The 25,330-nt window shown below is 33.2% G+C and overlaps 2 protein-coding genes across 3 annotated transcripts; one reads left to right on the top strand and one right to left on the bottom strand.

Annotated features, from left to right (window-relative positions):
• The first annotated feature begins 1,787 nt into the window (after positions 1-1,787).
• LOC141701943 (uncharacterized) lies at positions 1,788-2,642 on the top strand. The gene has a single exon (XM_074505623.1). The coding sequence runs from the start codon at positions 1,788-1,790 to the stop codon at positions 2,640-2,642; it is 855 nt and encodes a 284-aa protein (XP_074361724.1).
• A 12,085-nt stretch (positions 2,643-14,727) lies between these two features.
• Positions 14,728-22,851, bottom strand: LOC141666023 (protein EXECUTER 1, chloroplastic-like). Of its 2 annotated transcripts, XM_074472011.1 has the most exons (12): positions 22,407-22,851; positions 20,784-20,900; positions 20,624-20,689; positions 19,862-19,968; positions 17,991-18,072; positions 17,116-17,649; positions 16,892-17,012; positions 16,569-16,738; positions 15,753-15,827; positions 15,413-15,499; positions 15,170-15,289; positions 14,728-14,970 (listed from the first exon to the last, which is right to left on the bottom strand). In XM_074472011.1, exons 1-11 carry the CDS (start codon positions 22,707-22,709, stop codon positions 15,182-15,184), a joined length of 1,770 nt encoding a protein of 589 aa, XP_074328112.1. In that variant the 5' UTR covers positions 22,710-22,851; the 3' UTR covers positions 14,728-14,970; positions 15,170-15,181. The 2 variants fall into 2 exon arrangements, 1 of the variants encoding a protein (XP_074328112.1); XR_012552164.1 differs by lacking the exon at positions 14,728-14,970 and having other exon boundaries at positions 15,271-15,289; positions 15,413-15,523.
• Between the last annotated feature and the right edge of the window lie 2,479 nt (positions 22,852-25,330).

The following is a 25,330-nucleotide window of genomic DNA, read 5'->3' on the forward strand; positions in this document are numbered from 1 at the left end:
TTTGATCCTGTTAGTAGTTAATCGGGGTTTATGCTTATTTATTCATAGTTTAAAGGTGTGTGGGTCCTCATTTCCTAACCCCGAGATTGAGGGCGTCACATAAATAATAAAATATATTTAAATATTAAGTTTCTACTTGAGTCAATAAGTCACAAAAAATGAAGTGCGGTAAAATCTACTTGAATCTATCTTTTATGAAATTTGTATGTAAAATAGTATTTTAAGATATATATATATATATATATATATTTGGCACCTTTTATTAAATTTATTTAAATATTTATTAATATTTTATACTTTTGTTTCGTGTCGTATATCCATGGTAAACCGAAAACTGACACTAAATTCATTCGTGTAATTTCGTGTTCGTATACTTTCGTGTTCGTGTACAGAAAATGTCAATCCAAACCCATACGAAATTTCCGGCTCTACAAAAAATTAAGTGTAGGTTAGTAAAACATGAGAAATCATCTACATTTATCTCTTGGATCTAAATTATAGAAAGCCCAAAAGTCCATGATAATTTTTAGTACAACACTTGACATAAGCAAATTCTGCTACTGCTTCTGACTGAGCCTAAAAGAGTATGAAACAAATTTGATTTATGCACTATACCATATTTGACCTATAGCGACATTTTTTTGGTATTACAAGCAGAAATGTTGCCTTATGTTAATTTATTATTTGGGTTTGGGGTTTGGGTATGCTCTTTTGATATTTTTTGTTTTGCATGCCATATATCTGTTATTTTCTTTTTTTTTGATAATTTATCTGTTATATTTGATTAATTTGATGTTTTTGATATTGTTGGATTTGAGATTTGATTTTTTAGTTCTGTTTTATTTGTATGTGTTATTTTATATCCCAATGATACATGTACATTAATTTATATCTGTTATTTTATTTTGTTGAGATGTTTCTCTGTTCTTTTGCTATATTCATCATTGAGTTCATCATTAATTTATATGTGTTATAGTGTTTTGTTGTGATGTTTCTCTGTTCTTTTGCTATGTTGCTATGTTCTATTTTTTAGTTCTGGTTTTATGATGTGTTTGTTATTGATTTAAATATTTTTTTTCCAACATGTTAGAACTTATAATGTAGTCTAATGATGGTGAAATACTAACATGGTTACTGAATAATATGGAATGGTTAAGGATGTAATGTTAGAAGTAGAAGAGTACTGTTGTCCTCTCACTTCTGTAGTGTTAGAAGTAGAAGCATATTATTAAGTCGCGAAGACGAGCCTCGGCGCCTGAGTACCTTGGAATCGACTAGTCGAAAAGTCGTCCGACTAGTGGAAAAAAGTCGATAAGTCGTGTATATAAATAATGTATAATTATATATATATAGAGTAATACTGATAATGTTGGGGTAATGTTTTTGATGTGTAATATAGATAAGAAAGGGGGATTATTAACAAAGGAACAGGACTTAATATTTATAGTCTGGTTAAACTTAATATTTATACGAATTGATGAATCTTTGAAATTTAAATCTCTGCAACATTTAAAACTTAATTAAATGGATAATCATCCTTTAAATCAACATTTAAAACTTAATTAAAGTGATAATCGTCCTTTAAAAATTAGAACTTAATTAATGTGATAAATTAGCTTATAAGGACCGGTTATGTAAATTAAGTAGTGTAATCAAGATGTATCTATGTCCTTTAATCATATAGGCAGATAATAAAATGATAAAACATAAACAATTAAGGTGGTGCTAATATTGTATAATTTTAATGGTAAACAAAAATGTAATGATCTTTTTCTTTTTATGTAGATATGACTGATCAGGATAGTACTTGGTTAAATCAACCTAAGTATAGCAAATTATATAGGAATGGAGTGAAAGAATTTGTGAAAAATTTAATGTCCAAATTTGGCGTCGGAAATGAAGTGAAGTGTTCTTGTCATCTATGTGATAATCATCTATGGTGGTGTCAAAAGGATGTTCATGATCACCTTATCTGCAATGGACTGTCTGAGAGATTAGTACAGTGGATATATGAGGTTGCCTTATTGAATACGATGGATTGTGAAGAAAATAATGGATTTGAGGATAATATTGATAAGATGCTGAATGTTGTGTATGGTAATGTGGGACCTATGGGACCGAATATAGATGCAAAGAAATTTCTACGTCTTGTCGAGGAAGGAAGACAACCACTGTATCCAGGCTGTAATAAGTTTTCACGATTAAGTTTTTTAATCAGGCTCTATAACTGGAAGTGTCTTAATGGAATAACCGAGACGGCATTTAGTGAAATAATAGAATTACTAAAAGAGGTTGTTCCCTATATTAGATTGCCCAAATCTTTTAATTCTGCTAAAACTACCATCAAGGATTTAGGTCTTAACTATGAAAAAATACATGCATGTCCAAACGACTACATGTTATATTGGGGTGAGAATGAAAAAGAAGTTAAGTGCAAAAATTGTGGTGTTTCAAGGTGGAAAGCTGTAGCACAAGGGTCGGAACATAATAAAGTCGTAGCCAAAGTTATGAGATACTTTCCACTAAAACCAAGGCTACAACTTATGTTTTTGTGCAAAGACTTCTCTAAACAAATGCTTTGGCATGTAGTAGACCGAAAGAAGGATGGGAAGTTGCGGCATCCGGCTGATGGTGAAGCCTGAAAGACGATGGATGCCGCATATCCATAATTTTCTTCCGATAATCGAAATGTCAGATTAGGTTTAGCTTTTGATGGCTTCAATCCATATGAAAAAATGAGTTCCACACACAGCATATGGCCAATTGTTATTGTTAACTATAACCTTCCTCCCTAGCTAAACATGAAACCAGAAAATTTAATCCTCTCAACAATCATACCTGGTCCTACGATCCCAGAAATAATATCGATGTCTACATGCAGCCGTTGATCGCGGAACTAAAAGAACTATGGAATGTAGGGGTGGAAACTTATGATGCTTCGACGGATCAGAACTTTATGTTACATGAAAGCGTCTTATGGACCATTAGTGACTTTCTCGGCTATGCAATGTTGTCGGGTTGGAGCACTAAAGGGAAGTTAGCATGTCCTGTATGTAATTATGAGACGTCATCGAAGTACTTGAAGCATAAAAAGAAAGTGTGCTATATGAATCACCGAAAATTCCTAGATCCCAACCACAAGTGGAGGTCTAATAAGAGAAGATTCAATGGCGATGTTGAGACTGGAAAAACTCCAACAATGCTATTTGGGAGGGAAATTGAAGTTTTGCTGGATGGTTATGTGAACACATTTGGAAAGGGAGGTAAACGAAAGGTCATCTGCGAAACAAACCCTTGGAATAAGAGGTCAATATTTTTTTACTTACCTAATTGGAGTGACAACCTAACTCGACATAACCTGGATGTAATGCACATCGAGAAGAATATTTGCGAAAGTGTTCTCGATACATTGTAAAATATTGGAGGCAAGACAAAGGATCATATCAAAGCTCGATATGATCTGCAAGAATCAGGTATAAGGAAGGTCCTTCATCCCATCACTGGTGCTGATGGAAAATATGTAATTAGCGCGGCAAACTTTGACCTGACCAACAAAGAAAAAGATATATTTTGTTCTGTATTCCAAAATGCTAAGTTACCATATGATTTTGGTTCGAATATTAGCAGATGCGTGCAAGACAGGAAAATCGTGGGATACAAAAGTCATGATGCACATATTTTTATGCAATGTATATTACAAATTGCTGTAAAAAAACATTAAAGCCTGAGGTTGCAATTCCTTTAATCAGACTTGGCAATTTTTTGAGAGATATATGTGCTAAAGTGATTGAGGTAGGTGATTTAAAAAGGTTGCAGCAGGAGATTATCGAAATACTTTGTCAACTTGAGATGATATTTCCGGAACCAATCTTTGACATAATGGTACACCTATCGGTACATTTGTGCAAGGAAATAGAATATGGTGGACCAGTCCATCAAAGATATGTGTATTCGATTGAGAGATACCTTGGAGTATTAAAAAGATATATTCGCAATAAGAGTAAACCAGAGGGATCGATTGCAGAACGGTACTTGGAAGATGAGTGTTTGGCGTTCTGCGCAAGATTTCTAAATGATAGCCAGAATAACTCGTCCAATGATTTTGCAAGTCCCGGTGAAGAAACTGGAGGATTTCTCTCGGCTTAAGGAAGAAAAAAGATGGGAAAGATATTCATTTATCACATGATACGTGGATCACAGCTCATCGATATGTATTATTTAACTATGATGACAAGGAGGTTGAGGAGCTAATTGAGTAAGTCCTTATATCTTTAATATTTTTATAATTAAATAAATAAATAAAGTAATGCCTATACATACATTAACAGAACATACCTGTCTATAATTGTAGGAAGCACCACTCACTGTTGGAGAATAACGCAAATTCTAAACTGTATAAAAGGGAAATAACACATGCTGACGAAATATGTGACTGGTTCAAGGATGAAATTGGGTAAAAAGTCATAGTTTCCAGGGAAGTAGCATCACTGGCAAGGGGTCCTATACGATCAGCTAGGAAGTTTCGTGGGTATTTCGTAAATGGGTATATGTTTCATACAAAAGAGAGAGATCATAAGTGTACAACATAGAATAGTGGTGTGTATTTGAAAGCCTTGACTACCTGCTTCGCAAGTTCAAAGGATCAAAATCCAATAGTTGGGGATGTAGGCTACTATGGATGTATAGAAGAGATATTTGAAGTTGACTAATGGGGTGCTTTTAATGTGGTCTTATTTAAGTGTACCTGGTACCAAGACGAAAAGGACGCTATTGGTTTTACGCGAGTTAACTTTAACCGAGTTTGTCAAAAACATGAATCTTTCGTTATGTCAACTCAAGTACGAGTATTTTATATTCAAGATCCTGTTGAAACGAATTTTTATTATCCTGTTAAGAGGCTATCAACAGAGTTATCATAAATTGGCGTTGAAAATACAGTTGAAGATGACCTTTCTCAGCAGTTCTCACATTCACATGACACTAGCTTTCGTACCATGATAAAAAAATCATGATAATGAAGTTACCTAGTTCAGAGATGACGTTCCCGCAAAGGAAATTCCAGATGGAGATGATTAAGTCAGGTGTCCTATATTGTCTTATATTGTTAGCGATTAATAGTTAGAGACTTATCTGTCATAATTTAAACTGTAGTTTGTTGAATCAGATAAATTGAATTTTTTGGAGAATTTAGATTTATTTTTTGGAGAATTTTTCAGAGAATTTAGTTTGTTGAATCAGACTTATATTGTTCTGCATCTTGTTTATCTGTTTAGATTACACTCTTCCATCAATTATGTTTTATATGTTTAACCTCTTAGTTTAAGATCAATTTTGTTTTATCTTATTTATCTTTTTTTTATTTAGACTGTTGTAGTTGGATTTAAATTCCGAATTAGTTACTTGTTTATTATTCTCATAATTTATATCTCTAATTCTTATTACTTGTTGTAGATTCAAATTTTGATATGAATCCTTTTTAATATGTAATCTAACAGTATTCATAATGTTTTTTATAGGATGGATGATAGATATACCATACACTTGCACCATAGTGGAGATTTCAGGAAGACCAAGTACTGTGGTGGCTCACTTGTCACTTATGTGTCGGATGCTGACAGATTTTCGTATTCTGTAATGATGGATTGGGTTAAAGAAGATCCCAAGTTTGATGAGATTGGGGGCGTATACATTAACAAAGGGAAGGGGGGTGGCTGGATATTGGTAACAGATGATCGTAGTGTCTTTCAACATATTAATGAAATCGGCAGCTCTGAAGTAGATTTTTATGTTGACTACATTATTGACAAATGAGTAGCTCCAATGACACAAATGCAGCCGTTCGTGATTGTAAGGCCAAGGCCTTGTATTTTAGAGAAAAATGTAGAGAAGCGTCAGTTTGTGTCCTTGAAAGACATCACTGATGAGAAGGAGCGAAGATTGAGTTCAAGAAAGAAACTATAATTTAGTTCTGATGTTCCGAGTATTGTTCCAAGTAATACGAAGGAGGGAACAAGTTTAAAAGTCATGCTGGAGGTGGCAGGGACAGAGAATACCGGTGAGTTAATGGGGATGGAAGAGTATATGAAGAGATTTGAAAATCCTGCAAAACTAATGAAAATCAATGTTGAGAAGGAAGAACCGAAAAAGATTAATGTTGAAGGTGAAGGATGTAACGAATATGAGGTGAATAGAAACAAGAATGTTGCGGAGCTTAAGAAAAATGTTGATGAACTTAGATTAAAGAAGATATCAGCTAACTTGTTTTCGAAGAATCCTTCGAAGAAAAAGGGTAAGACTGCTGGAGGTGAAAGTGAATCATATTTTCCCAGTCATGAGCTTGAACAGGAAAATGGCGATGCTGACATTGTCACATCAAAGGTACAATTTTTGCTTACTTGTACATTTATTAGTATTTTATGGTAAATTATTGTGCAACCTGCTTATTATTGACTTGAATACACAATTATTTTAGAAATCTAAAAAGGTGAAAAGAGCTGAGGTCGGAGCTAGCCCAAAAACTCGTTCCAAGGCTATGAATCTTGCAAAATTTCCTGACAAGAATGTAGTTGGTGATTTACCTACAGCTGAGGTATGATTTTATTTATAATTTGTGTCATTTTTGTTCATTTTTTCTTGTATTATTATGTCTTTTTTTCTGGTCATCTAAACATGTGGAACTATTAACTTTTTTCTTGTTTTATTATGTCTTTTGTTTTATTACTGATCAATTTTTGATCTATTTGTCACATTTGATTAGCTTTTAATTTGGAAGTAAATTATAATGCCTTTTATTATGCCTTTTCTTTTCAAGGCAAAAGATGCATCACCAGTTCCTCTGACAGATAAGTTTAAAAAGATGAAAACGACAACTCCTGGTTCAATGGAAGCGTACAATGAGCTTAGAAGACGTCAAAAAGCCCAAGAGGAAATTGAGGTTATTCAGTCACAATCTCAGCCACAATCTGAGCCGGAGAATTTGCAAACACAAACTGGTTCTCTTGTTTACCTTCATATATATTTAGTTTTTTTGTCTATAACCAAGTTAATTAAATTTATATATTTATTGGTTGGACAGATGAACCTGAAGAGTCGAAAAAAGAAAGAGAGGAAAGACAAGAATGGATCATGTCCATAGAAGAAAGAAGAAAAGAGTGATTACCACCAACAAGAAGTCCCAGCCTGTATCAACTGATGACAAATTAGTATCGGAGTTCAGCCATTTTCTAGGGACAATCGTAAGGGATTATGTATCACTAACTTGTGTTAGTTGGAGTAAAGTTCCAAATAAAGATCTCTTGTGGGAGTATGTCAAGGTAAACTGTATATTTTTTAGGGATATAATTATGTGTCATATTTTTTATGTAGTTGAGGAATTTTAAATAATTCCTAAGAATCATATGTTTTCTTAGGAAAAATATGTCGTTCCCGAGGAGAGTAAGAAATGGGTATTCAAAGGAATGGCAGATCAGTTTAGGACATATAAATGTCGCATCAAGGCCAGCCATTATATTGCTTACCCATCGATGAGGAGAGATTGAAAAATAGGCCTAGATAAATTCCTCTTTCTGACTTCAAGATACTTTTAAATTATTGGGCTGATGAGAAAGTACAGGTAATAATAACTTAAATCAACAGTCTTGTTTTTCAATTTATATAGTGTATAGTTTTAATCACTTTCTGTCCTTGTTTATATGAAAAGGCTGAAAAGAACAGAAAAGCGCGAAGTAAAGTGGAAGACACACATACTACTGGTCCTAGGAGTTTCACCCAAATTCGCAATAAAATGGTAATAAAATTCTTTTGACGTTAAAACTGAAGATGTTAAATTTATGAAATTGGTTTCGAAATTAATTTAATCAAATATATAATTTAAAAGCTTCCCTTGAGTATTAAGAATTTCTCAGCTTTAGTTTATCAGAACCTGTATCGTAGGCTTTTATTAAATAAAATTTGATGGATTATAATTAGGATATATTTATAAATAGGATATATTTATAAATGGGATATATTTATAAATGGATTTATGAAGTAGGACATATTTATAATTGTGATTTAGAAAGTAGGACATATTTATAAAATACCTTGTTTTTTATGGAAGGAACTTGCAAGGGAGGTGGATCCTAAGAATCCTGATGAGGAACTGCTAGTTGATCCTGAGGACCCTGATAAGGAACCTCCGGCAACGATATCAGATGCTCATGTTTTTGTAGAAACCCGCAAACGAAACCCCAAGCGTGAGTACAAGGTCCCCACTGAGGCGGTTATGAAAAAAATTGTAAGTTAAAATTTAAACTCTGATTTTCCCTTCAAAATATGGATGACATGTAAGATTGGGATATATGAAATTCGCTTGGTCGTAATATTTTGCATAAATATATGTGACTGGTCGTAATGTTATGAAATCTGCTTGTTGACATCGTAGTAAACTTGCAAGTAAAAATTTGAACTCGTAATGTCTTAGTCAATGGTTATTGTATTTATATTATTTACTGTTGCTTGTGTGTAATAGTTCCAAACATTACGACTGTTTGTATGTGGTTAGTTTCGGAAATTTTAAGATCTCAAAAAGACATGGGAATGTTAATGTATGTAAATCTAGAATGTTTCTACATTCTAGTTTCTGTAAATCTGGAATGTGCATAAATGTGACTAGTCGTAATATTTTGAATTATGCTTGTTGAAATCATAGTAAATTTTAGATACATTGTTATTAGATTTACATTTCCTCACTTTGAGAGTGTTGAAACTGGTCGTAATATATTGGTTTACAGGATGACATTGGCAAGATTCTCAAAACTGGAGGAAATGTTGAAGCTGCAAATAAATTGGTTTATGGTAGCAAGGAACACGGCCCGTCTTTTCTTGTTGGGAGGGTTTCTTTGAAAAAATAAGTTAAGGAAAAGGTTGCAACTTCAACCACAGTTCAGGATGATCAGTATGTGGCAGAACTTACAACAAAGATCCATGCTCAGCTTGAAAAAGAGATGGACGAGAAATTTGACAGAAAAATTCAGGAGACGTTGAGAAAGTTGGCCAAGAAAAATCCTGAACTGAAAATTAACTTTGCAGAAGGCAACTCTAGTGCAAAAGGCAACTCCAGTGCAGAAGGCAACTCCAGTGTAGAAGGCAACTCTAGTGCAAAAGGCAACTCCAGTGCAGAAGGCAACTCTAGTGCAGATGGAAACTCCAACTCCAGTGCCGATAATTATATTGATGTTTAAGCAGCTACTATAGCTACTTATTTAAGTACTTAATGGTTTTTGAACTTGATATGGTGTCAAGTAGTTAACGGCAACTTAAGACGTAATTTAGAACTTTTATTTTGGGTTGCTTTTGGAACTTTGTAATATTAGGATGAATTTGTACCTGGGTTAAATTCTGAAGTTGACTATATTTAATCCTTAATGTTATGTATTGATCAAGTCGTATCATTTCATTGGAAGTAGATTTAGGTTTTATTACATTTTGAAAATCAGAAAGTGTAACTAATATTACATTTTGGTATGTTCTTATTAAAAATATAAGAGAGTGTAACAGTAGATTACACGAATGTTTAAAAAAAGGTAGTGTTACAATAGGCTATAAAAATGTTACCAAAACAATTTAACTGTTTTACAATCTTGTGTTACAATAGCTAATATGGTGTTGCAAAAGAGTCTATTCTAACACATATTTAGGTGTTACTAAAGGGTTATGTATGTTCCAACAGAACTGTGGTTACATTTTCAAATTGTTACCATAGAAATAGAAAATGTAATTATAGATACTCTATTGTTACACATTGAGATGTGTTACCAAAATTTCAAAAAATGTAACCATAGACCCCTATTGTAGCAGGCTCAAATCCAACACCCCCTTATTTTCAAAAAGTGTAACCATAGCCAATAATTTGGCTTTAGGTAACATTTTTTGGTCATTTTAACACTTTTTTTTGGTGTTGCTACAGGTCAAATATGGTATAGTGATGTCAAAATGTAGAGACGCTTTTCACAACTCTTGCATTGATTTATGGCTCAGGTAACAGTCTACTTGTCCAGTTTGTATTCTGTCAGTTGAGGATTCATTCAAACAAAATTTGCAGCAGCAATTGCACCACCAGTTGAAATGTCTCGAAGGATACAAATGCAAAAGGCTCCTATAGAACATTCTCAGCAGTGGCTGCTTCCAGTTTCTGAGCCTTCTAGAGGTAATAGTGATAGTCGAAGGTAAACTGAAGCGGTTTCAGAATTCCACAACATATTCATTCTGGAGATGTCGAAACAAGATCATAACTGAAACTCTGAGATTATTGTTTTGACTCCAATATCATTGAAGATTTATAGTAAAAACAAGTTTGCTTTTGGGGGTATGCAAGCTTTCAAGGTTGCAGGTAGAGATGCACAAAAAGTCTGGGTCCGAAAATCTGGCCCGACCCGATCCGGTCAAAGCCCGGTCAAGCCCGGCCCGGTCAAAGCCCGGCCCGGTCCCGGCTCGGGCTTAGGGCCTTGACGGGCCCTATATTTTTAGGCAAAGCCCGGCCCGGCCCGGTTAAAAACCTGGGCTTCGGCCCGGCCCGATTAAAAGCCCGAAAAAACCCGGTTAAAATATGATTATTCCAATATATTTTCTTATATATTTATGAATTCACATTTACTATAAATATAAATAATACTTTAAACACATATATATTTACATATTTGTGATTAATAATATTATTTATATACTTCATTGCATAAATAATGAAAGAAGATATAGTAAATACATTATATAGATTTGGATAATAATGATAAAACATATTATTCTAAACACATGTTTATTTTTTTCCGAACTTAAATATTTTCAACGAAGTAATGTTTTCATAAAATATTCCATGTAAACTAATACATTTTTACGATGATCTAGTTGCTAACATATGTAGTCTTCGGAATCTCTAATAAAACTCGATCCAATTTAAATTAGAAAAAGCCCGGCCCGATCCGTTCCGACCCGAAAAAAAACCCGGTTAGGCCCGCCTCAAGGGCCCAAACCGGGCTCTGATATTTTCGGAAAGCCTGGCCCGGCCCGGCCCGGTCAAAGTCAAAGTCTGAAAAGTCCGGCCCGGTCAAAATCCGGGCTTTTTAAGGCCCGGTCAAAGCCCAGCCTAGTGGGCCTTTTGTACATCTCTAGTTGCAGGTCCCATGTCCTGAAAATAAAACACATGGCATTATGGGCAAATCCGGGCTTTAAAGTTCGGGGGGACACATACCACATTTTGTGAATACACCTTTATATTTTTCAATTTTCGGGGGCAATTTTATATATTTTCAAAAAAATTAATGGTAAAAAAATGTAAAATTTTATTTTATAGGGCACACGTGTCCCCCGTGCCCCTTGCTAGATACTCCCCTGCATGGCATAATACCAAATTAACGGCCATAAGTTGTGCACTTGGGCTTCGTCCCTTTTTAGCACATTTGTGAGTTCAATTTCCAAAAGTAGTATATATGTTCTATATTTTCCAAAAATGATGTTATCCGCATGAAATGGCGTTCTGGGATAAATTTTTTTTTCTCCTCTTTTTCCTCCTCCCCTCTTAGTTGCCTTGGACAAATGGTAATCGTAGGTGACAAGGTCATGTTTTTTATATCTTTTATTAAATTAGTAAATTTTAATTTTGTCAAATTTTTTTATGTAGCAAGTGATGTTAACTTATTGCAAGTAGGAATTTTTTATTTTAATTAAAAAATTATTTATATATAATTTTCATAGCTTGAAAATGGTATCATGCAGGAATGTGCATATTTTGACGAGAACTCATATTCATAGATTTTAGAAATGCAGTTGTACAGAATATATAAAATTATTATTTGTTTAATATAAAAGTAGTTTACTGTATTTTGATCATTAAAAATTATTTCCAAAAAAATTAGAAAATATGACATTTTTAGTACTAAAAAAATTGTGTAGTACATCCATAAATTGAAAATGAAACTATCAATTAAGGGAATTCATAAAACCGATGAAAAAAATCATTGAAAATAAAAAAGGTTTAGAATCAAATAGGTACAAACAATGAAAAGTAATAACATAACTAAATATAAAACTATAATGTTATAGATAATAAATTCAGCATTTTATAATATTTAGAATATTCTATAATTTTACTACCATCGAATTTAGTGGAAGATTAAAAATCTAAAATGATTATTACCCATTTTGTTTTTATTTTGAATGAATATTCAAAAAATTTAAATTATTTTTCAAGATTAAATACTATTACGAAATAGCGAAATAAACTTGATTCAATCTAATATTTTAAGATCTTAACATTCTTTATAAATCAAAATTTCTAATTTCACTATTCACTAATTTTAATTTTTTATATTATAGAACTTTTTTTTTACAAATGCCGAAAGTTTTCATTAAATTGAATATAGTATAGTAGGGACAAACCCCCAATTATCGATACAACCAGGTGGTAAAACAAATAGCATACTAAAAATAATTAGATGATTCGTTTCTTAATCATTTAACACATAGAATTTAAAAATTCTTGAAGCTAAAAATAAAATCAAAAATATTTCAAGCGATCCAAATTTCACCAACATCTCTGAAAATAGCAACATCGCAATTGACCATATCACATAAAAACTATGGTTAGCCCAATATTCAGAAACACCAATCGCATAAATTGAGATTGGAGAAGCGGCACCCCAACTATCTACATGCCGGACACCAGCTATAGACATGCCGAAGGCACCCCAGCTATCTACATGCCGGATATCAGCTATAGACATGTCGAAAATGTAAACCAATGAAAGATGAACAATCTTTAGTTGTGAAAATAAATTCGATGCAGGTTTTGCAGATTACCAAAAATATCAATAAATTCGTCATCAACAGATCTCACACCAGATAAACCCAAACATGACTAAACAAAAACATAAAAAACACTCCAAAAGGAGAGACAAAACACGCACTCCAAGAGAAGAGACACACAAACACCCAAAAAAAATGGGTTTTATTGAAAGAAAATTAACGAGAATAAAAGAGAATGGAGGGGTTGGGTTTTCCACCGGAGAAAACCGGCGGCGGTGGTTATACTATAGAACTATTTTATTAAATTATAAACTGCACTCTATATATTTTACTTTTCATTATTTTATGATTTATATTAAAAATTAAAATTTTTAACTCTATAAACATATTCGAAGAAAATTAATTAATCCAATTTATATTTGGAGATCTTCCGCTAGATAACACTAAATAATTGCTAATAAAATTATTCAAAATCGACTAAAAATATTATATGAAATTAAATCAAAACTTAGATACACATGTATAAATAATTTTTTAATTTGCATGTACTAATAATTTTATAGTAAATTTTAGTCAATAAAATAAATAGTTTGCAAAATATATCAATAAGTTTAATTTTTTTGACGTTTTAATTTATCATTTTAATAGTGTACAAAATTATTTACAATCAGCAAGGTTAATAACATATTAACATCCTATACATATTCATTACTTTTCAACTATTAGGCTTATCAAATTTTGATTAACTATTTTCACATGCTTGGAGTATCATTTTCAGACGATACAAATTATCATATTTTCTAATTTTTTTAAAAAATATTTTTAATTTTAATATTCACAATACATTAAATGTATATTTACATCAAATAAATAACATTTTTATATATTGTGTAGAACTGTAAAAATTCATAATTATGAGTCATCGTCAAAAAAATCATATTCCCTCGTGATACCCTTTTTCAAACAACTAAAATCATACAAAAATATTTTTTTAATTAAAATAAAAAAATCTACTAAAAATAGATTTACATCACTTGTCCAAAAAAAAAATTAACCAATTTTTTTTATTAAATTTAATATAAGAGTTCAAAATCGAGATTTTAGACTAAATTTTACCTTACAAAATATACAAGGAGAGGGAAAAAATAAACAAAACAGAGAAATTTATGACAGAACTTCATAAAAAATGACATTCTGTAACATTTTTGAGTGTCATGAAAATAAAACTTTTATTCAAATATCCCATAAAAGGGGTCGGAGCCGTGCACTCGACTACCTATAGCTTACTATGATTTAGATTTAATCCTGTATATAGTTTGTACTGTTGGTTTTAAATTTTCTGTCCGTCGGACCAAGTTTATTTGGGATTTTATTATAATCACATTCCCTATAATTTAAGCTTTTGTAATTTTGTCCAGGTACATAATTTATGTTGCACAAGTGGCATACTTTCAACACCTTGTTTAAGTTATTGTTTGTTTGTTGGGATTTTGTATTTAGTATTAGCATTGAGCAACGGAACTTACCAGGTTCTATGCTAGAGATCTAAACAATTGGTGTAACAAGTGATCCGGGAGCTAGATTGCAACCAATTTGATAACTTCTAAAATTTACTTTGGTCATGTTTCTACACCCTACCAAGTAAACTTATTTTTACCAAGTTATAAAATTCTTGCCTTGAACTTGTCTCCATTTTTTAATCAAATAATTATCCTCATTGCAGAGTACAGGTCTTTGAAAACATTTTTAATTCTTGTCAATGGAGAATCTGTCATCTAGTCGGAGGAAGGAGTAACCATATTAGTCTCGAAATAATATTGTGTTATAAAATTTTGTTTATATAAATTAAAACTTCCTTTTTTAAAGTTAACACAAAACTACGTAATTGTCGTACTCATATGATCCCCTAAACACGTATTTAGGGGCAATTAGCTTTCTTGAACTAGGTCAAAAAGTAAACAAAAGTTTAGTAGATTCCCCATTAAGACTCAATTCCATTTACCCATCCCAATACATAGAAGGTATAAAGAGGCTACATTCACGGGGTAGCAAAAGTTCAACCTCCTACCTGAATGCTAACATCCTCCAGAAATGACCCGTCCTACATTTCTTCTAATGATTATACCACATCCACGATTCTTGCTCGATGTGCAGTTCTGCTCCATGGCTAAGGGCAAAAAAAAACCACCTCGTCTGCAAAGAAACAAAAGCAGATGGACAGAAATATATTACTAATATAGACTCATAATAAAGTGTGAGGCCTCTGTTGAGCATGGGCCAAGAGATTTCAATTAATATAATTACTTATAATACTTGTAATATTACTTCACATACTTTAAGGATGTTGGCTTTACAATGAAATATACTAGGTCGAGAAGGGCCAAGTACTTACTTAATATAGGAATCAGTGACTTTCACTGAGGCTTTCCAGTCTCAGTTGTTTATAAAGTTTCATGAAGTAATAATCGGGGGCAGGAAATAGAAATCCAATAGCAAATCCTTCTTTGCGGTACTGCACAAACACAATGTTAGCTGCACGCAGTAAGCATTACAGAAGAAGTGAACCAACCTATGAGTAAGATTCAACATTCAATGTATTAGCAATCAACTACAACTTCAAAAAATAAAATTACACCTCTTCCCCAAGAATAAAGACTTCAGCATCAATCCATTTGGACTCCTGAAAACCAGATAGCCTGCCTTCTCCTTTGTAACGAGCAACCTAACCGTCAGGATTACAAGGCGACTGAAATATTAAAGAAGATAGTAACACTGCCTAAGTTCTAGACATGCAGATAAAATATGCAGGTCAGGCTAAAACTAAAAACAACAAAACACCCAAAGGCGTTTGTTTAAGCTTTTTTTTTTCAGAATATACTAATATAGTACTCGTATTATTTAAAAATAAGATAAAGCAAACCACTCCGTAAGCAAAATCCCCTGAAAGTTTCAAGGTACATAGTCGATCAACATACCGCTCCATAAGCTTGTTCTAGCACAGACCACGGAGGAAGCTTATATTTTTCCCCAACTTTTGCTCTAAATGCTACCTGTAGATAAGAGATCACATGCAGCAAATACATCTTGCATGAAAACTACTAAGAGCAGATAAAACTAGTGAATAGTACATCAAAAGAAAAGAGAAAAGGTATTCATGTAGGCTTGTATAAAATTCTACACATAATAGTGAAAATCCTTATTATGCTTTTGTTAAAGAAAGAAGAAAGACATCCATGTCCATGTGTAGGCTCATAAAAACTTCCACAAATTCATCATGTGAAAAAACTTTGTCCTGTTTGTGCTCTGGTGATCAAGCTCTAGCTATCTTAGCTGCATCAGAAATGACTAATGTATTTTAATATAACAAGGAAACGCAGAATGCTCTGACTCCCAAATGAACCGAAGCCATGGGGAAATCAATAGAATCTTCTGAACAACTGCATGGTTTGATTTAGTAAACAAAATGGGTAAACAAATTGTTACCGTACAATAAACACTGAAAGGGATTTAATAAATAATCAAGAGCTGCATAACTTGTGAAAATTAAGGAAGAATTTTCATACTGATGTACATTAATTATAAAGAAAACAAAATTGTACTAATTTCCAAATAAGATATAGTGGTAAAGAAAGAGGCAGTTCTTAGCAAACATATACAAGGTCCATGATAACGCAATTAAAAGGAAATGAAAGTCCACATGGATATAAACATTGAAGGAAACATTTTTGAGATCAAGAAACACTATATAACTTGTGGTGAACACCTTGCTCATTTAAGAAGGAAATACTTGCCTGGCCAGCTGGCACATCAGGATCGCCAGTCAATTTCACAACTTCTACATAATTGCATGGCTCGAGCTTTGAAAGATCATCTACCCCATCATCTCCAGGCCAGTGACCAAACTTACGTCTGATCTGAATCACCTCTGTGACGAGGCAACCATTTGAACCAACATATAATCCTAAGAAATCACAGTCAATGAACTTACCTTCAATGAATACAGAGATGAAACCTCAAAGTAATTTAGATGACGAGCAAAACACTGATAAGAAAGTGATTTAATAATATAGATTAGAATTACAACACTTTAAGATATATTATCATCATACACTACCGTTTAGAGGATATGAAGATGCCGGAACAATTCGGTTGAAGTTCATCAATCCAGATAGTGATGGTTGCTCATTTTCAGCCTGACTTAGAGTGTACGACCACAGTTTATCAATACTTCTTTTCTGTAAAACGATAATAAAATATATTTGGTAGTAAATATACTAGTCTGCGAATTCATTAGAGTTTTCTTAGCAAAGACGTGCAATGTAAAAGCATGGAAAAAACCTCCTTGAATATTCCCCTGCCAATACAATCCACAAAATCGAGGATGTCTTGGTCCACAGTATGATTATCTTCAAGACTATAGTTGCCGCCAAAATCCTGTTGATTGTGGTTTTCATCCACACTTAAAGAAAATGAGAAGTAGTCTTTCCTTTCCAACGTGGCTGGTACTCGGAGGAATTCATTTTCAAGTTTCACGTTTGCTTTCTTAACAATGCTACCAACAGCAAATTCATGGCGAAGTACAGTTTTGTCTTCGCCTAAATACTCTGGAATCTTCATGATTACATAATCTTCATGTTTTCCTTCTACATTACCTTCATGCTTCCCTTTCACTCGACATTTTTCGAACATGTCTATAAATGTGTGTTTCGTAGCATCATTCTTTCCCGATGCTACGGCAAATTTCCTGAGAGTCTCAGCCCACAGGTCCCCACTTGCATAGGGCGTCAAGTGAGAAAGACGCACATCAATATTCATATTGTCCGCGACCCCACAAGATTCTTCGGGAACTGCCCCATGTTTAAGGTAGATTGCCTGTCACACGTGCATATATGCGAGTATTACTTTTTAACAAATATTTTAGGTGGACGGCCTGGAAGAATACATGTACTGCCTTGGTTTTATTAATTACTACTGTGTCTTAACAATCAACTTGAATGATCTTCTGAACCCGTCCAAATTGATTTCGGGAGGAAGAGATTATAAAAATAACTTGCAAAAAACTGGTAAGAGATTAAAATCTTTTTGCAAATCTGCCAAATTGTGAAAGTCATTCCAATATTAGATATTATGTGATACTCTGATATGCAAGAGTAGCCGCAGCTCATGTGAAACATTAGATATCATAAAAGGTTTAGCTCATGAGTAGAAAGTACCTGCTCCTTGTATACATCATCTTTACTACTTAAGACATATATTTCAAAAAGTGGGGTCCCAAGTCTGGCTGTTGCAAGCTGCCTGAAACGCAAATACAGTCGCCAAAATATAACTAAGAAAACATACTACAAGTTATCGAATTAAGCAAAAAAAAAAAAGATCAATATAAATTAAAAGAATGCGTAATTATCGACAGAAGGCATAGTGCATGTTGTATTAAAACGTACAAGTAGTCAAACCTATGGAGAATTTGAATGGTAACTGTAAACAAAAATATCAAGATTGTGCTTCAGGTTACACAGTTCTCAACTTCTTCCAATAATGGTCAGGTATTATTTATTTACAATACAATCCACATAGCAAGATATCAGCAAGTCCGATATTGCATAAATGTGAACCTTTTATTCTTTTCTAAAGTCATATGTGAACCTTTTATTGTGTGTGTGTGTGTCTATATATATATAGGGGCTACACAAATATAAACAACTAAAATAGAAACTAAATGGAAACTTAACTTTTAGGATGACAGGAATGGTAGTGGGGCCCGAGTGTGGGCCTAGGTAGGGTTAGGTTGGGGACAGGGTGGGGCCTAGTGGGCCAGAGTGCGGCCTACTAGGGCCCATTGGGGTCTATTTTGCATCTCGGCCTATATGGGATTATGATTCGAGTCTTGGTGAGGCCTAGTGGGCCAGGGTGGATTTTGGGGGGCCGGAAGTAGGCCTCAGATAGGTTATGTGATGTAGGAGGTGGGTGATTTGATCTAGAGGGTGGGTGATGTCATATAGGGGTTGTTTCTCTTGGTTTCCATTTAAGTTTCAATTTTAGTGGTTTCTATTTGATCATTTGCCTATATATAATTCCGAGACACATACCTCTAAATCCTTTGGATCATTAATTTTTCATTTTTGTTATTTTTATGTTTTCCACTTCACTTTGTGTAACTTTTTTCTTGCTAATTCACTTTGTATTTACATTTTAATCCTCTCTAATTAATTAATATCACAAACATATACAAGATGATATGTATGGTCAGAGTTTGGGAAATAAAGAAGGCCTTAGTGGAAATTGAAAGTTTCAGAAACTGGAGGTTGTGGTGAGTAGTAAGTAGTCAAACCACATTATATGCAAGAATACATAATGAGGTCTTCCAAACAAAACTGGAAGTCATGCAAATTACAGTTTTAGATAAGAACAGAGAGAGGCTTGCAGTGATCTTGCCATGTCCAGAAGGCAGACAGCTGCACAACCCAAGTGAGGAAAGAGGAGAACACTGTGAGGGAGTGCAGCTGAGACTAGACATAGCAAGCCTTAGACCGCTCCAATAAAATAAATCCTGATAGAAGTTTCTGAATATGTCGGACTAAAGAATTAAATTTCTATTAAATTTGAGAGCCACCACATATGGGGATGAGGTGTGGGAGGGCTAAAGAAGCCGCCTAATAGGATGTAGAGTTAGTACATAGAGGGAGGCAAGGATCTCAGGATCCGTATCTGTAAATTAAGAGTGCAGTATGAAGTGATATTTAGTAATCTGCATACTTTACATCTTTTTTTTATGTCTTTTATGTTATATGCCATTTTACATTCTCTTTATTTGCTCAAACAGGTTTTGTCACGCCGTCTTTTCATGTCTTTATCATAATCTAAAAGATCTCCAAAAGAATTTAAAAACCAATTGTTTTCTACTAAAAATGCCTTATATGCTCTCCCAGGGAGCTCCCTATCATACTTTTAAATTGAAAGTACCCAGCTTGGTTTATAACTCTTTAATATATATGAACTATTGTGGTAATAAATTATTATGAAAAAACTAATTATGTTAGATAATGTTGGTATAAAGTATAAGTACATAAAATATTATAAACCATACCAAGGACTATAACTTTTTGCTACAAATCTTCCATGCTCCGGATATATATGAATAATTTGACCATGAGGATCTTTGTGATCTTGTGAAACACCAGCCCACCACCCCACCTGGAAAACAGCATGGACAGGATACAGTGTATGCAATACCAGATATAGACAGACAACAATGGACATCCGTCCGTTTTTATATTAAATATACAAATGAAACTTATAGACAACTAAAGGTGTACACTTAAATAAATAATTTCATCATAAATATAAAAGATATATAATTCCTGCTAAACAGTTTTAATAAATGAAATTGCTACCTATTAGAAGTGCAGGGCTCAATTTCTCTAATAGTATGGCATAACAGAAAATAACAGCTTCAAGCTAGCAAAATAAATTGTAAGTACAAGAGCATCTATCATGCCTGCAACTAGCACTTGCATGCCTCGAGAAAAAATGATGCGAGATTGTGTCTTTGGTTGAAATAATTATAGATACAGAGAAAGGAATAGTGGAGTTGCAAATGCAAACAACTTCTTATGTCACAGCCTCTCATCTTCTTTTTTTTAAAAACATGATGCAATTCGGTACTTACAGAAATCTACTTCCAATATTGATTTATGTAACCAAGTATCACCAACCACAAGTGAACACAAAAGCCAATAAGTAACTTATATTCCAATAACTAATTAAACACTAACCAGTCAGGCATTAGCATATTCCTCAAAGATAGTTGCATTAATATAATCAGCGAACAAATCGAAAAGTATCTTACCAAACCTGCACCAGTATGATCCCGTAAGAACGTTGCATCCCCGAAACGCCCTTCCTCAATAGCTTTCTGCAAATAAATTGCATGTATAAAACAAGGTTAAAACAGTATCTAGCCCTGGAATGACCACCATGTCTTACATTTAAACAAATACTTATCCTACATTCAGTTTAGACATCACTTTTCCAACAGCATCATTCTGAGTAGCTGCTGTAATAGCCACCTGTAGTCTTACAGCATTTTCATAATCCTCTTTATCGACAGCAGAAGTATACTGTGACTGTTTAAGAAGAAAGGAAAGCATAAACTGATGTATTAGTAAATCTATTAAATACAGTATTTATGCAAGACAAAGGATTTAATTGTCTTCTTCCACTTCTTATCTAAACAAACATTTCTTTCCATTCCAAATTTGAGTCAGATTCACACAGTACATTTACGAGGTTGTAAAATTTAAAAATGATTTTGCGCTTTTGTCCATGATAAAAGAAAGAATTTTAAGCAACACCAAATCAAAATTAAAAAAATATATATACAAACTAGACTGAAGAAACTACAAAAGACATATGAAGGCAGATAACATCAGGAAAAAAGAGTACAAACAAATTCAGCACGGACTTTAATGTCGAAGTGGAACCGAGGCAGTATTGCAATCTTATATACAGCTGAATAACACTATGTAGTGTGAAATGTAATGTCATACATAACAATTGAGAAACAAACATTCTTTTGTTAGTTGAGAGATAAGTGTTTTTTATTATCTAATAAACAGGTATTTCTTAAAAGTTTAGTATGCTTTTCATATGGGGGGTAGGGAGATGACAATGGAACACTACATCTCTCCTATCATTAAGTGTTTTAAAAAAGCACTAGTATATGTAGTTATATACTTAAATGAAATGATTATTTCACTATATACTACTACAAAAAAAGCACCAACGCGTGACTAGTCTGCACAAACATGTCAATCACACCAAGTGTCTGAGCAGAGCTTCCCTATTTCATTGTTCTGTCTTGTTGCTCATATATTTATCTCTACATACAAGGAAACTACACATTAATTACTGGGAAACCCTGCATTAATACTAGAGAAATCCTTCATAACAAACCATTATATCTTGAAAACATCAGTATTGCACAAATCTGAGAGTTCCAACAGTTACAAAACATAAATCAGAGAACTAAGCACAAACAAGTCAATTCCCTAAAAATACCATTTTGAAACAACACCTCGTAGTTCTTTTTCTCCAAACAAAGAAACTTTCTAAACAATGATGTCTAAACCTCAAAGAACCAAAAAAGATAATACCCTCTTACGCAAGGTACGAGGAATGTCAGATATCCGTAAACCTTACTTTTACTCTGCTTAAGACTGAAAATACTGTTTCAGTAAAAACCTCCACACCAACAAACCCTCACACGATTTCACGGAAACAGTACTATAATAAAACCAACCATATCACCAGAAACTCTCCAATTGTATTCTTCTTATAAACCCTAATTTTACTAAATAAAATAATAAAAATATACATATACAACAGAATATATATATATATAAGATATATGCAGAGTCAAAGAATATATATATATAAGAAATAAAGCAAGTTATGAGGGAGGAGGGAGGGAGAGAAGGGGGAAGGGGAGAAAGACACAGAGAGAGAGGGAGGGATTGACAGAGAGAGAGGGAGAGAGAGAGGGGGGGAGGAAGGGAGAAAGAGAGAGAGAGAGAGAGGGGGGGGGGAGAGAGAGAGGACGGAGAGAGACACAGAGAGGGGGGAGAGAGTACCTTCAAATCAGAGACAAGTCTAGCTTGTTGATCATTTTCATCAAAATGCTTCAACCACTGCTTCCACTCATCATCACTCATCACACTCTGTTTTGCCTCGGACTTGGTGTCCTCCGTGATTGGAGAAGTTGAAACACTGGAACTTGAAAACGACGCCGTAGTGAGAGGTTTAAAGCAGTTAGGGTTTGGTAAAATGAAGGTGCTAGGGTTTTTACAGGACCTAATAAGAGTACAAGGCAGAGAGGGGAGACGAAACGACGCCGTAGTTAAGCTGCTGCACAGTTTTCTTGTCAGAAAATGCATTGTATTCCTCCTCCTTTCTTCAAGATCTGGCTACAATACCAATATTACGCTCCACACAATCTGTGAGTGTGTGTATAGTTTGAGAATGCTCTGCTACTGATGGTACAATTCTGGAACTCTCCTTTTTCTTTCCATTGGGAGGGAAAATCAGTAGTGGGGTCCATAAATACCCGAAATTATTGAAAATTAAATTTGAATAAAAATGAGTACGTATCACCTCCCGAAATTTTATGTGAGGAAGAATCAAATCATTTTACATCGACTGTTTTAAAAATCCCCGATAAATCTCCGATTTAACTGATTAATTCTCGATTAATCTCCTACAAAATATTTGGCCGATTCCATCTTTGACTTCCGATTAATTCTTACGAATTTTTCTTTATTTGAGTATATATAATTATTTATTAAAATTAAATACTATATTAATTTAAATATGAATACGTATAGAAATTATGATATAATAAATATATATTTATTAATAAATAACTAATATAATGATAATAATGTATTATATATAATTTAATATTATAATACATTTGATGTTTACTCCGATTAATCCCCGATTTTCAATTAATCATAATGGTGGCTCGATCGATCTTCCCCGATTTTCAATTTTACAACACTGCTTATATGTGATAATTGTGGGTACACGTCAAATTAAATAATTATTTACTTTCCATATATGATATACATTCAGTTATTGGTTTTGAAAAATAAATTTAATCGTCCCTCAACTTTTTATTTGGGTGATTTCGAATTTCAGGTCATTTAACTTTTAATTTGTCACGATTAAGTCTTTCCATTAAAATGATTGTAACGGTCTAATGGACGTCAGAATCTTTCCGAGAGAAATCCGGTCACTGGATACTTTTAATTGGGAAAAATCCGGGCAAGCCTGAAACATCTCCAAAAAATGAAATTAGAAAACCATTAGATGCACAATTAACAAATGTATTCATATGCATCACAGAAATCAAAAAATAGGCTCGATTTAAGGTTTTTCGGTCATAACTAAAAAATTTGAAATTACATCAATCGTAAAATCTGAGTTTAGAAATAGGATTAGTTTGATTTGGGATTCAGTTTGGTTATTAGAACTTGTGATTTGGAGCTCACTAACACCTTTAATCATGCATTTGATTCTTAGAACAGTTTAAGAACTCAGAAAAAGAGGATGTGCCACGTCAGCAAAAATTAACGTCCATTACTGATTCACTAACGGGAGGACTTGAAACAGAAAAAATTGGAAGTTAAATGAACCAAAAAACGAAATTTTTAGTTAAGGGATCCAAACAATAACACAATAATGGTTGAGGGATAATTCAGTTTATTTTATGTTATTCGTTTTGTGTAACATAAATATATCTCATTGTATGTATAACATGTGTCATGTTTTTATTGAATTTTTTAATACTCCATTCGTCCCGTTGAATTGTATACGTTTGGTTTGGGTACAAAGGTTAAAAAAATGTATAATTTTGTAAGAAAAAGTTGGAAAAGTGGGTAACGTGGTGGGGCCGATCAATATTTAAATATATAAAGTGGGTGTAGCACAAGAAATAGTGGTTGTAAGTGGGTTGTAATTACTTTTATATTATAAAACTTTACCATTTTCGGTAAGTTTGAAATGTATAGAAATGAATGTGATATCCAAAAATATCAAAATTTCAAATTTCAACTTCTATCTTTCTCAAAATTTCAAATTTATGAATTTTATTCTCTTCGCCTTTTGCTTTTTTATTATGTCTATGTAAATCTGTGTTAATATTTATGTGTTTATATATGTGTGACTTGGTGGCTTATATTAATGTGTTTGATTTGTTTATTATGCATTACCTCAAAAAAAATTTCATTTCTCGGTCAATATCTTATTTGACAATTTTTCATGTTTGTACCGTACAAGTATATAATAATGGTGACTGCCCGGTAAGAAACATTGTTTAATTTGTTAGCAATACATGTTCGAGATCTGGGTTTTAACTACAAATCATGTATATTTTAAGCACAAAACTTCATGTTAATTTTATAGCCATATCTATTGTTAAACTAAATTACATGGTAAGTTATTGATGTCATGTATTTTATTTTTATTATGCAGCGTACATGTTTGATAAAATTTCCAACCACCAACATGTTATATTATGTTCATTGGGCCTTCCCCTGTTTCTCCCTACTTTAAACCCAAATCCATCGGTAACCCACTATTGATTAGTCCATATGTATGTAAATGATTCTCTATGTATACATTTTAAAGTGTGTTTCTTGATTTATAGTACAGTGAAGTACTTTAATTGCTTGGATGATATATTTATTGTTAGTTTGAGGGTGGAATGAATTTCAAGAATATTTCGGGTTGTTAGGAAAAATATGAAATTAGGTGTATATTGGTTAATTAAGTTTAAAATTTTTGTAGACAGTTTGTGTGTATGTAGGTGTTGATGTAACACCCTCCAAATCCGAGGTATAGATTTGGGGCATTACTAATATTAACTACTCACTAAACCTGTACAAGCGGAATATAAATAAAATAATTACCCCGAACTACTACTACTCAGGATCTTTTCAAGGTTAAGGATTGAAAACAAGAACGACTAACCAACTTTATTACAAACCAGTTTACA

The sequence above is a fragment of the Apium graveolens genome, chromosome 1, assembly GCF_009905375.1.
Source record: "Apium graveolens cultivar Ventura chromosome 1, ASM990537v1, whole genome shotgun sequence".
NCBI classification, from domain to species: Eukaryota; Viridiplantae; Streptophyta; class Magnoliopsida; order Apiales; family Apiaceae; genus Apium; species Apium graveolens.

What these genes read in the sequence shown, in the direction of transcription:
- LOC141701943 (XM_074505623.1), top strand. Translation starts at nt 1,788, where the DNA reads ATGACTGATCAGGATAGTACTTGGTTAAATCAACCTAAGTATAGCAAA.
- LOC141666023 (XM_074472011.1), bottom strand. Translation starts at nt 22,709, where the DNA reads ATGCATTTTCTGACAAGAAAACTGTGCAGCAGCTTAACTACGGCGTCG. An exon ending in AAGTGATGTCTAAACTGAAT is followed by an intron (nt 20,690 to 20,783) that starts GTAGGATAAGTA and finishes ATTTATTTGCAG; the next exon opens with AAAGCTATTGAGGAAGGGCG. An exon ending in TAGAACAAGCTTATGGAGCG is followed by an intron (nt 15,500 to 15,752) that starts GTATGTTGATCG and finishes CCTGACGGTTAG; the next exon opens with GTTGCTCGTTACAAAGGAGA.